Below are 13,401 nucleotides of genomic sequence, written 5' to 3'. Positions count from 1 at the left end.
CGTGATCGTCCCTGAGGATTAAACAGCTCTTAAAGTTCTTCTTCATTGCTCTTCGAGTCCGTGGCGATTCTCCTCTGGGATTATCGAACGTAAAAATCGTTATTTAATACCCCCGTGTGAACTCTAAAAGGGGAGGTAGAGTCTGTCCTCTCGAACACAATATCGTAAATCCACGTTTAATTGCGCCCGCGAGGATTCGCTTTTACTATCAGGGGGCCTTATAGATTAACTCTACTTAAACCAGCTGTTTCGCCTTGCGTTTCTAATCTTTTGCACTACATTCTTTCATAAGCAATGTCCCTCAAGAATCGCCTTGCTCTACAAGAAAACAAACAGCCGATTGTTTGTAGAAAAAGAAAATTACATTTTGGGATTAGAGTTTTGATTATATAGTTAAAACTGTATTACATTTTATCGCTTATCTATTTAAATTGTTATTGCCTGTATAAAATATGAATAATGTTCAAATTGGTTGTTTATAGAATGTTAACATTTTTTACAATGCCATCAATGTTTAAGTGTTCTGTCTAATTATTTTGATAGTCCAACGAAATTATTTTCGGATTTGTATCTAGCTAAGTTTTTAGGTATTTAACAACACCGTTCTTTCTGTATATATATTTCTGAATTATGGGCAACAGAATTGTTTACTCAAAGTTCATTGCAAGAACATTACTATTCGATTTCATGTTGCGTAACACGACGAGATTAGAGAGCCGGTAATGCGGCTGCTCGCCATCGGCAATACGGATATTCCGGAGTGTAAATCAAGCCAGATTAGAATAGAGGGTTAAGGTGTGCCTTCGATAGCGATTGTACGACAATCGAACCCGCGAACCCGCAGTCGCCAGGTCGAGCCGGGGGCCGTCTCGTGAATTACTGAAGGAATCAATATCGATTCTCCCCCTCTGCCACCGAATATCCTCTGGAGAGAAGCTTTTGTACAAGGAACTCTGCAATTCTGTGAACTGGCTTTTACGAAGGATCACAATCCGAAGCTAATTCCGTTTCGAAACTCCAAAGTGACAGTAAAAAAAATTATATCGATATTCGATTGATATTTTTAATAATGATAAATAGAAGTTTACTTCGATCGATAAAAATATATTGTTATTAATATTAATATATTTATATTGTAAACTAATGAAGATAATTATTATATTGTCAGTAGAAACTGAGCATTTAAATATTTTTCCTGCGTTTGATGTAAAAAAGAGAAAAAGAGAAAAGAATATACAGAAACGATTGTAATGTGAGATTCGAAGAAATGGCGGTTGATTGCAGGATGTTTAAAATAATTAAATGCCAATGTGTGTCATTAAAACAGATTCGTCTTCATGATTGCGCATTGACTTGCACCGCGCCACATTATTTTACGCAGACTTCTCGCTCTCTTTCTCTCTTATTTCTTGCTTTGCATAGACATTCATACGAAGAATGATGCGTCCGGTATTAAAGCGCTCTCGTGAATGATTACGAGCGTCATTCAGCGAGTAGTTCGCTTCGTCTTTGCGAACATTGCTCAAGAGTCACCTATCCAATTAGACCGTTCTGATGTGTTTAATGAGACACTCGGTGTCGATACGTCAACCCTCTGACAAATCCACAGGACGTTTCAAAACACACCGAAGATGTGATTCTTTGAAAGTATCGATGAAACGTAGAGATAGAAACGTCAAGATAGAATTTCATTGTAGATTAAAAAAGGAATTAATTGAAGAAAAAAATGTTTATGGATATTTTTGAAAGAATAGATTTTGAATGTTATCATGAAAATCTTAATGCAAATCAAAATGATAAGATTTCATGTACGCAATATTCTCACACATTACTGATATAAATCCTTCATTATTATTATTCTAAAAATAGTGAACAATAGTATCTACGTATATAAATAAAGTGATGTTGTACTAATAAATAATATCAAATAAAAATTAAGCAACTTAAATAAATTAAATAACCGTCGGTTATATTATTTTACTATTATTTATTTATTATTGATATTAATAAAATATATATCATCGTTCACAAGTTCAAGCGAATAAACTTGCATATATATACATTTGCGATTTTCACACATCTCACAAAAGTTAAATTAAGAATGACTTTTAAACAATTTAAACAAATTTTATGCTAAACTTATGCGAAAGCATTGTAACAAAAACTGTTTTCTTCTTTCTTTCTTTAAACTATTTTCAAAGTTAAAAACATTTTGTGAGAATGAGTTTTTACACAAAAATTCAATATTGCTGCGAAAAATCACTGCTAATTTAAAACAAAATTATTTTATGGCTTAGAAACTTACTTTAGAATATTTTTTCGTTAATTTTTGTCCGATAATATTTCACTTAAAGCTACAACGCTTTAAAGCAAAATAAAAATATTGAAAAAAGTTTTAATTTTCAATATGTAATTTAGGAACAAATTTAAGGACAAAAAATAGCTCTACCTTTCCTCTTCAAAATGCATTTATGAAAACTTCTCTGCGATTCTTTTTTGCCGAGATATTTAACTTTTCGTGAGATGCGAAAAAATCGCCAGCGTTTTCGAATTTATAAATGGTAATGTATGAGTATATGAAACAGTCTGTAGGAGGATAGGTTGCCTTAAGTTACGTTGAAAAATAGAAAAACCACGCACTTGCTTATCATGCATGCATACGTGCATAGTTATGAAATTTTTCAGTGTATGGCGGCTCAATATATCTATGAAAAATCGAGCGGAGTGACACACGTGAAGGAACACACGTTCCCGAGATACTCATTCGAGATAGGATTGGCGTCTCTGCAATATGTGCGTATTATAAAGCCTATACGAGAGTCGGCTCGCGATTTTGCTTCGCCTCGGGCGGAGGATGCTGAACGTGCTCCCGAAGCGAACGCGCTCCTCTTCTCACGGGACACGTTGCGTCCAAGCGCGATTAATTAAGCGACAAGCTGTCCCATGTGTAACGGACGACGTGTGGGGTGGGGCTCTCTCGTGGTTACTCGTTCACTCGCGAATTCAATTACCCGACGATTTATCTGCCGATAGCCACGAGGTCGTGGAAATGCGAATCATCCGTGTAACGTTACACAACACGGACGCACGTACAAGCAAAGGCGTCTTTTCATACTAGAAAAAAATCCTAACTTGTCTTTTTATCAATTTTGAGTCACAAGTGATTCAGGAATGTGTATGTATATATACATTGTTAATTTCATAAATTATACCCATAATTTGAGTTATTTTGAATCATTTCTATATATATATATATATATATAGATCGTCCTACTCAATATACTAATTTGACTAAAACAATATGGAGGAGAAGAATTTCGACTTAAATTTAATATATTATTTACGAAGTGTATATACGTTAACATGGACGTTGTTTACTTTCAAACTGTAAAAATGGAGATTAATTTATATTTTTACGAACATAGAAGTTAAAAATAATAAAATATTATTTAACCTAGGGATTTGGTTACTATTGTTCCTTTGATATCTAACAGTGTATGAAAGAAAATTCAAATCGATCGGTTTTCTGATCATCTACTCAGAGCAATAATATTTTAAGATGTCATAATAATAAACTTTATTAAATACAATAATTAATAAAGATGCAGAATAATGCATCTATATACTTAAATATAAGTAATGAGAACAGATATTAACTATCGCAGACAAAAAAGGCAAAACTACAGCTAAATGCTGATTTAATAATTCGTCTTAACTGTTCCACATCCAGCATTATAGAAATTTCTAAGTGACGAAACTTCCTTGAAGTCTCCTTGATGATATTTTATCTTAACTCAATTCGAATAACATTTATATTACGCTTTTAGAAGCGTGACTGCTCTAATTTTCCAGGCGTAATCGCGCAGCAGTTGATTATTCCACGAATAATTAAACTTCCTTCTCCTTTTCTTTTTCTCGTGTTTTCTCACGCACCGCCGAGAAATTCGATACTTCGTATCGCCTCGTCGTATCTAAATGCATTCCGTTCGCCGGACGGTTGCTATATCCTCGGCACGAGGAGGAATAATCCCGTGGGATCTGAACGAGTTCGCCGGTGTTTTAAGCTGGAGAAAACTTTCATCCGGTTAACCGCCCGTAAAGCCAGCGCTTTGGTTTTCTATCCTCGAGAAAAAAGGATGAATGTAAACTTTTAAAGAACATTTCAGCTGTGATTTCAAAGTAAACAATGCAAAAGCGAAGCACAGTTGTAATAACCATGATACCTAATTGAAAGGTTTATCCAGTTTAAATTTTGAAATTACTCGCGTTTGATATAACAAAGACCTGTCCAAAACTTAGCTCATAATGCTCCTCCCTCTCCATTATTCCGTTTAACGAAATAGATACGCAGAAAGAATGGTTTTATTAAAATATCTAAAAATTTAGCTAGATACAGATCTGAAAATAATTTTGTTTGAAACGTCAAAATAATTATGTAAGACGATCAAATTGGTTGCTAAAAGGTCAACACTATTTGCAGTATTGTTCATTATGTTTGAGATTCCTGTTTAATTATTTTAATGATCCAATAAAGTTATTTTCAGATCTGTATCTAGTTAATTTTTGGATACTGCAACAAAATCGTTCTTTCCGTGTAGAAAACTAAAAAGGATAGACGCTGAACAAAGCTCTAACATCTATTCTTTTCTCTCGCTCAATAAGACGATAGAGAGGAGGAAGTGTTTAATTCACAAGTTCGAAGTTTTAGACAGGCCTGATATAATATATATGATTACATCGCGAAACTGTATAACGTATAAAATTCAGAGAGGAACGGCACGACGTCTTTATACTTTATAGCCGTTACGTTATCGCTTTGGAGAACCGAGGACGCTATCGGAGATTCAGAGAAGACGTTCCTCGTGCGCGGCGAATGATTAACGCTTCTCCGACGTCGCCTTTAAATTTCTGCGCGCGGAAAAGAATCTGGTGAATAAACGATCCGCTCACTTGCTCCTCTCATATCTTTGAACGGCGGCACATCGTTCATCGTGCCGGCAGCTGATATCGGACTATTAGTACTGCCGATGGTACCACTATTAGTCCGAGCGATGGAGGCTCGCGTATCCCGGAGATGTGTTCCCTCTCAAGAAACGGGCGATCCTTTTTCACTAGCCGAGCCGAGAGGCTATCAGCTCGGTCCCACATAAGGCTTGGGACGTGTCTCGAGTTTGCTCGTATTCGAACATGAGGGATCATTAATCGCGCCCCACTGACATGGTTACATGGATTTTAGCTCTTCGATCGAGATCTAATCTCGATATCCTTTCTCGACACGAGCGCATCTATCTCCGCGAGGAAACGACCGGCGAATGTCCTCTTATCGCGCGCATTAAGCGCTCCTTGAATTTTTTCTAATTATATATCGTATATTCTGTTAAAATTAACTGAAAATATCGTTGATATAAAACCGATATATTTCGTACGGGACTAATAATAACAACACAGGCTTGCGAAATCGAGGGTTAAAAGATGTTTGAGCAGTAGGAGTGGTTTTCTATGTAATTTTATACGCTGAATCCGAATCAGACTGCACAATTGGTCTAACACATCAGGTTTTTAAAATATTTGAAGTTAAAGTGTTTTAATTAGTCACGGGGTAATAATTACGATTGCAACATCGTTGCCTAGCGGAGAGGAAACGAGGCAGAAGCGACCTGGGAGTTGGTTAAATATCATAGAATTACAGAAATACGCTGAGAGCATCGAGATTCATCGAGAGAACGATGAATGTACGGTTATATTTGACTTAGGCTGTTTGTTCATCTAAACGTTGGCAGCCTGGTTCAGTTTACGGCGTGTTCTGATTATTCACTATTACTCAATTGGCCAAGTCTTAAACATGTGTGTATAGACAAGCTGAGCAACGGCATCAAAGCGAGAAATGCACGGTGCGAATGTAACGCGAATATTCGGAGAAGTTCAGCGAACTTCTGTGAGTCATGCTGGATGATAGGATTAATCTTATTTGCGCAGAAATTCTCTGGGAACGATGAAGATCGGGGATTCTCTAATTTTCGAGTATATTGAAGAACCAGTGATCATTACGAGTGAACGTTTTTTGCGAATATGTGCCGCAAAAATATTTACTCGCGCATTTCCTAAGTGCGATCCGAAAATTAAAAATTAGTTCAATCTGCTCGTCATAACGAGTAAAAAGTTTTTAATAAGAGTTTTTAACGAGATGTTTAATAAACGATCACTCGCGATAACGAGCGTTCTTTAAGTTGTGTTAAAAAATGTTTAATTTCATAGACGTTTGTAAAAATCTTTACTTGTAACGGTCGAGGAATTTTCTCAGAGTTACTTCGATATCTACAATCGTACGTGCGTGTTTAAATTAGAAATATTACGAGACGATTTGATAATCTGGCGTTCGCTGCAGCGGTCTATCTCAAAGTAATAACTTGCGATATACAAGAAGCTAACCAGGTGTTAACCGCAGCGCAGGAAGCGCGCAGGAGGTTGCGAGGAGTCGCTGGTCTCGCAGACGCGATCGATTACCCTCCTATGCCAGAGAGCGAGAAGAGTCTGTCGCTTTTTCCCAGCCGGTCGTTGCGCCCGGTATGGATTAATGTAACGTAGGTAATGGCTCATTAACGAGAGCACGTTCCGACGCGTCCGAGTGAGCCGTAAGAGCCGCTCTCGACCTTTGGGCTGCTATATAAATCTCGGGCCTGGTTTGCTCGCGCATTCCGCGATACGTCGCTTATACAGGGTGTTCCGGGTTTATTGCTCTCTTCGATAAGTTCAAATCCGATTTTGAAGAGATTTGATCGAATGACACCTCTATAGACTCTTAAGTCTCTATTTCGTAACTTTTCGTGACAATGTTCGTGCCATTGCCGTTGCGCAGGTTTTTATAAGGAATTATATTAAACTTGGAATAACTGTTTACACAGCCTGTCGACGAATTTAAATGTATATGCCAAAGTATGTTCTCTTGCAGTAGAAAATAAATTTTGGCAAAACAAATACAGCTTTAAAATTTAGCAATACCAAGATTCCTGATTAAATTAAAATTGTAAAACTGTATCAACGGTTTGATACTTTTGTCGAGAAAAAAATCGACGATAGCTTAAATCGGTTGGCAGAAGCGTGGTATTTATCGGCTCACCCTGTGCACATACATTGGATCGGGGTATCGTGCTCGATTTACTCGCTTCAATCATCGAACGCGCGTACTTCCTCGAGCCGCGGGAAAAACGTGGACTTCTGTATATTGCACGTCCGGTAGTAGCGGCTTCATCGGTTATCGGGAGACCGGCGCGTTAATTACTTTCGTGTATCAGGGTGTGCAAACACGCGGCTGGATACGCGCTATTCACCGTGGGCGTGTGCAAAACGAGCAGACGCTTCAGTTAGCATCGAAACTACGTTCTCCACCTTCCTTTTACTTCCTCGGACGGTTCACGTTATCTTTAACCCTCTTGCTCGTTTCGAGATTATTTCTAGATAATGCTGATAACGCTGAAATATCTAAATGGATTCGTATTCATGCTCAGTGCCATGTGGGTATAATAATACGTAGATTTACATTTTAAAAGCTACGCTGATACTCATTAGACCGAATCGAATTTTCCTTTCTAAAAAACGAGCAAAAAAAAACAAATCTGATAACTCGGCAAGTTTTTTTTTTAAACATGAAACTTATTTTGTATTCTCTATATTTTGTATAGCTCACATATTCTTTATATAATCAAAAGCAGTTTCGAACAGCCAAGGTTATGTGTTTGCATAAACCGAGAATATTGAGCATCCAAATTCGAATCGCAGACTGGATATTTGACTCGCTGTAAATATCAGACACTCCTAACTTATTTACATTCTGCGAAATACGATCTTATATTGAGAGAAGAAATATTCATCTCGTTTAGATCAATACTTAAATTTAGAAATATCGATGTACTCACCGTTATCCCAAGCGGCTTCCTTAGTCCTAAGTAATGCAGCCAATCCAATGTTGTCTTTTGGCATAACACGATTTAACATGTTGTCCGAACCTTCCGCGTTTGCCATTGCTAATTGATTGAATTCAACTAAATGCTCCTTTATCAAAGAAAATCTGCAAAAGAAAACGAAAAGAACAGACGTAAAAAAAAAATACAATATTGGGCACACATATTTCGATATATTTCGTATAAAATTAAATATGTTCAAAATAGAAAATAAACTATATTCAAGATCCGAATCGAGAAATATCAGCAGATCAAACAGGAGAGATAATTCGGGGTTAAAAGTTCGAATCTCGTCTCTTCTATCGTCGCATCGAAGACTGCAGTGTCGATTGGCATTGCGAGTCGATGGGGAAAGGAATTCCTGGCTTTTCTTCAATCGGTCGTCCAAGTCCGGGTAAATGACCGACGGGACTCAATTTTGTCTCGTGAAAACGTAGAAGAACTTGACGCTTGCGAGCGAAATACGACTTGGATACGATGGGACGCGACATCACCGTCCTCGGTGTAAAGCGATTTTCGTCACAAGACCAGAGGATTCGTGAGGGAAGCGTACCACGTACGCGATGTAGAATACCCGGACTTCCTTTTCTTTCTCCCTCTCCTGACCACCCCCGCAGTACAATATGTAAGGCACGTATGCTTGAGAAATATATTCTTCTCCAAAGACCTATTATACGAACTATTATTCCCTTCTGCCAGCGGCCAACTTCTCCTCGCTCGTAAACAAGATTGAATCAACGTCATCTGCAATGTCGCTCAAGGGAGCAGAAAGAGGATTTGTGTGGTAGAGGACTGGCCAAAAATAAGAAAGAGGGTTGACGGCGGAAATCCAAATACGTAATTGGCTTTTTTTCCCCGCTGTCTGAAACAGCTCTCCGACTCGGTCTCGATTGCTTATTGAAATTGAAGAGACGTTATTTTAATATAAAGATCACGGGTTAAGTAAAAATGTTGTATAATTAAAACTTACAATAATAATTTATAAAATACATATGGTATAATTATATTTATAATATACACGGAAAGAGAGAGAGAGAGAGAGAGAGAGAACGATTTTGTTGAAGCTAGATATAAATCTGAAAATAATTTTGTTTGAACTATTAAAATAACTGTACAGGACGCTCAAACTGCTGGTTGTTAAAACTTTTTGTAGCATTGTCATTAACGCTTAAGTGTTCTGCATAATTATTTTGATGATTTGATTTCAATAAACTTATTCCCAGATCTATATTTAGTTAAATTTTTAGATACTTCAGTAAAATCATTCTTTTCGTAATTATAATTGCTTATACCTGTATGTAATTTATATGACTTTTCTATCACATTCTAAAATAAAATTAGCGCGCCAGAAAAGTGTGTATTGTTTAATGGTTTGCAGAATTTTACTAGTTGTTCCCTGCTTCTCTTTTCCTCTGACCTTTTTTTTTAAACAGCACTTCGACATCGCGCCGTATAACTTGCGACGAGGCAATAAAGCTGGGAATGATCGAGGGGCGAAAGCTGAAGGCGGAAATTGAACGCGAGTTGAACTTTACGCTCATCGCGTGAACGCTGATTTGGTTCGGTCGATTTAGTCGCGTTGTGCAGTCGGATTGAAATCGACGGCCACGTCTTTGCAAGCCGTAAAATCGTAAGCTCCTCTTTTTTCTTTCTCTTTTTCACCTTCGGCCGGTCAAGTCCAATGAGATGGAAAAGAAAAGGAGATAAAGCGAAGAGAAAGTTTCATGCGAACTGCACAGCAGTCTCCTCATCACAGTAGTACGAATCGTTTTTAGTCAGACGAACGCGCGGGTGATTGCTATTCGATCACGAATTTCGATGTACGTAGCATTCGTGATTCTCTGCGACTTCATGTCAAATTATACAAAGTATCTTTAAATAATAATGTCTCGTAATAAAATAAATTATTTTAAGAAAAGACACTTTTATTCGAGATACTTTTATTCAAGTTTCGTTGAATAATTTTACTAATTAAACTACAAAACTTTTGTCTTGATATTTTCGAGTTACTTTCGGTTTCGGTGTCTTCTTAATAAAATAAAATATCTTTAAAAAGAGACACTTTTATTTAAGTTTCGTTGAATAATTTTACTAATTAAAATATGAAACTTTTATGCCCATATTTTCTAGTTTACGATGAGCTTCTCCTAAATCAACTGATGTTTAATACTGCAAATGATGCGGTAGTTGAAACAACTTGAATCCTACCGCAGAGCATTTAAGGGATGGGATGGAGGGAGGACACGTTCGCCGCCATTGACCTTAATATTGTCACATAGAGAGACATTTACTTCATCTATTTACGATGCTGTGTTATAAAGGGAACTGTTATGCGTGACACATGCATACCGGCGCATTATTCGCGTCTCGATAGCTCTGGGGTCGGCATTACAAATGTAATATCGTGGAGACCTATCATTATGCCGCGAGATATTTTGAAAATAAACATTAATCGAAATAGATATCTCGGGCAGAAGAGCGGTCGAGCGCAATGATTAATGCGTCATAGACAATGTTCACGTGCAGCTGGGACGTTCTCGGTTAGTGGCAATTGCGAAGGCAATTTGTGCGTATCGATGCAGTAACACGCGCGACGATATCGAAATCAGGTTCATTGAAATCGGAAATGTGTCGCGTCTGTGCACGACGTGCAGAAGGAAATGAGCACGAAATTGTCACAGATTTTTTTCGCTTTTCCCCGAAAAGAAATTATTCAAGTAATTGTCTGAGAAATTTTTTTTTAGAATATCCGGTAGTTTTAGGATTGTTCTTAGTGTTATTTTACATTTAAATTTCGAGCTAATCAAATCTTTCTTTTATTAGCGCTTTCCCAGTCAGCATCAACTAACAATAACATAACATTAGTGTTATAATGTTATACTTACAATATAAGTATAATATAACATATAATTACATAACATTACTTTGTTTAAAGTGTAAATTATAACAATGATGTTATGTTCCTATTATTTTTTGTAATTACTGGGTATTTAATATCATTCATTTTCTCTGACTATCATTATTATTATTATTATTGTTGTTACTGTTATTTCGTTTTTGGGAGTTTATTTTGAAGATATTGTTCCGTTTCTCTCAAGCACGGATATTATTTTCGTCATGGAGGGAATCCATCGATTTCCGGTTAATTTGTTCGTCGAATACGAGAAAATGCTCGCTCGCGAAAGCGTCGCGTTCGCTTTTCTATTAAACACAGACGGCGATTTACGACGCGGCGTTACTATCTGACGCGATATTGGATTACCATGACGTTATTACACGCCAGACACGCGCGCGACGCTTTGTTAAATTACGAGCGGATGCATCTTTCATCCCGTTCGGAATTAAATGTCGCGCTTTGGAAGGCCTCCGTTGTTTTCAGTATCGAAGCGTTTAGAGATAAGCGGTTCTATAATTGATTCCGCAAAGGCGGTAACGATAATCTTTGACAAAATAATTGAATATCGAATATGTGGGATCTTGTGCAAAACGCTAACATCGAATAATTAAAAAAAAATTGTTTCATCATTGGCTTTTACATCAAAGCAACGAAGCGTTTGCGTACCAAGTATCTCATATTCAAATTGTCACTTGTCATTTGTATTTCCTTAAAAATAAAATATAAATGCAGAGATAAATTAAACGCGCTGATATATAATATATGATAAAAGGCAAAATTATAAATCGGAGTAATAAACTGTTTCAAAAATCAATCGGCTATTAACATTTTACTGCTTTACTTTTGCCGTAATACATTTACGCGTTGTGATGTTATCGATTTGATCTTTTGAGAAATTTCACGGTGCATTTACTCACGAAGTATTCGATTGCACGTGATCGATAACTGTATTACATTGGACAACGTTTTCTACTGCATCGTCCTACGTTTATTAATTAAATTACCACGCCTCTTGATAAATCGAAGGATCGCCGGAGCGTCTAGACTATCGATAATCATTTTTTCTTTTTCTCCAGCGAACCAATTAGAACGCTCAGCGTGACAAGAAAATATGTAAAGGAAAATGACAAATTAACGTGACGTCCTCTTACATTATGTGAGACTGTAATTAATAAAAAAATTCCCTCACTTATAATGGCTTTCAATTGTCTGTGAATTAAATCGATTGTCCGAACAATTATCTGCTAATTGTAAACATTAATTTTTTAAATATTATAATATTATAGACTTTTATATTTCTTCTTATAAAAATGTAGAAAATTAGGAAGTTTGGTATACAAGAGGAAAGTTTGTTAGAAATATTTTAAAAATATAATTGAAGAAGCAAAATAAAACACAGGAATAAATATTTCTACCTTTTATATGGCAGACTTTGCGATACGTTTATTCTCGGCACGTTGAACTTTCTGTCCGACTTCGACGCGGGGAAAAGTTAACGCGATAAATCGTAAATTTTTCGTTCAATATAAATATCAATCTGTTTGAAGTGACGCTTATGACTGCGTTTCATTCGCAACCCGCACTAACAGCTCCGCCGTTTTCGTCGGTCACGTAACGCATTATCGTCGCGACACGAATCGAGAGATACAGGGGAATGCACTTACTTGGCGGTCCTGTAAAAAATGGCGCAGCCGTCGACGTACTTGCGATCGTTCTCCGCCATCGTCTTCGCGCGGGACTTGGGTGAGAATATGCCGTCGTAACCGTCGTGCTTGAGCTCCGGCAGGAAGAAGTTGTAGAATTGGTCCGTCTCGACCTCCTGCAGGCTGATGATGTCCGCGGCGTAGTGCCGTATCTCGTCGAGGATACCCTTTTTTCGATACTCCCAGTCCAGCGCCCAGCTCGGGCAATAGCCGTACATCTGCCGCGTCGCATACTTGTCGCACAGCACGTTGTAGCACATCACCGTGAATATACCTGCGGCAGTTAACGAAATATATATCTATGCACACGTGTACCTGCACATTTTTCAGATACAAATATATAACGGTAGAAAAATCCAGAGAGATCAATTGCTGACATATCTTTACCATTTGGCGGATGAAAGGATAAATTTACCGCATGTATTTCCTCCATACATCTTTCTTTTTCCACGTTCCGGAAATGTTATTCCGTTCGCTCGCGTGCAATTTCGAACGGCGTTCTCGAACGTCCACAGATCGTTTGCATCGCGACGCAAATAATAACGGAGGGCTTTGATTTACTCCATGGGTCGATGCGATCGTTTCTTTCGCGATCCTGATTCCGCGGCTTCATACCTCGAGTTCGTAAGCCGTTCCATTTTCCTTGAGCTCTCGCCCGTCTTCCGATTCACCCTGTTTCCACGTGCCATAAATGCGATACATGTTGCACACGCTCAGATACGCTCGCGCGCGCGGATTCTCACGGCTCGGGATAAGAGGATCAGCATAAAGCGAGCTGTCTTGCCAACGTCGCCCGGCTGTCTGCATAAATTCCCGACGTCTCTCTTCTCTCCGGCGTACTTTA

General features: G+C 37.8%; 1 protein-coding gene across 2 annotated transcripts in view; it reads right to left on the bottom strand.

The window, feature by feature from the left end:
• twin (CCR4-NOT transcription complex subunit 6-like twin) overlaps positions 1 to 13,401 on the bottom strand; it is a 520,423-nt gene that overhangs the window by 7,258 nt on the left and 499,764 nt on the right. For both annotated transcript variants that reach the window (XM_018506119.1, XM_018506118.1), the window contains exons 5-6: positions 12,519 to 12,831; positions 7,914 to 8,065 (exon numbers count right to left, since the gene is read on the bottom strand). In XM_018506119.1, coding sequence (XP_018361621.1) covers positions 7,914 to 8,065; positions 12,519 to 12,831 — 465 coding nt within the window. The remainder of the gene's footprint in view (positions 1 to 7,913; positions 8,066 to 12,518; positions 12,832 to 13,401) is intronic.

Source organism: Trachymyrmex cornetzi, unplaced genomic scaffold (genome assembly GCF_001594075.2).
Source record: "Trachymyrmex cornetzi isolate Tcor2-1 unplaced genomic scaffold, Tcor1.1 scaffold223, whole genome shotgun sequence".
Classification (NCBI taxonomy): Eukaryota; Metazoa; Arthropoda; class Insecta; order Hymenoptera; family Formicidae; genus Trachymyrmex; species Trachymyrmex cornetzi.
Note: the sequence above shows the minus strand (reverse complement) of the source record. Positions and strands in the feature narration are given on the sequence as shown.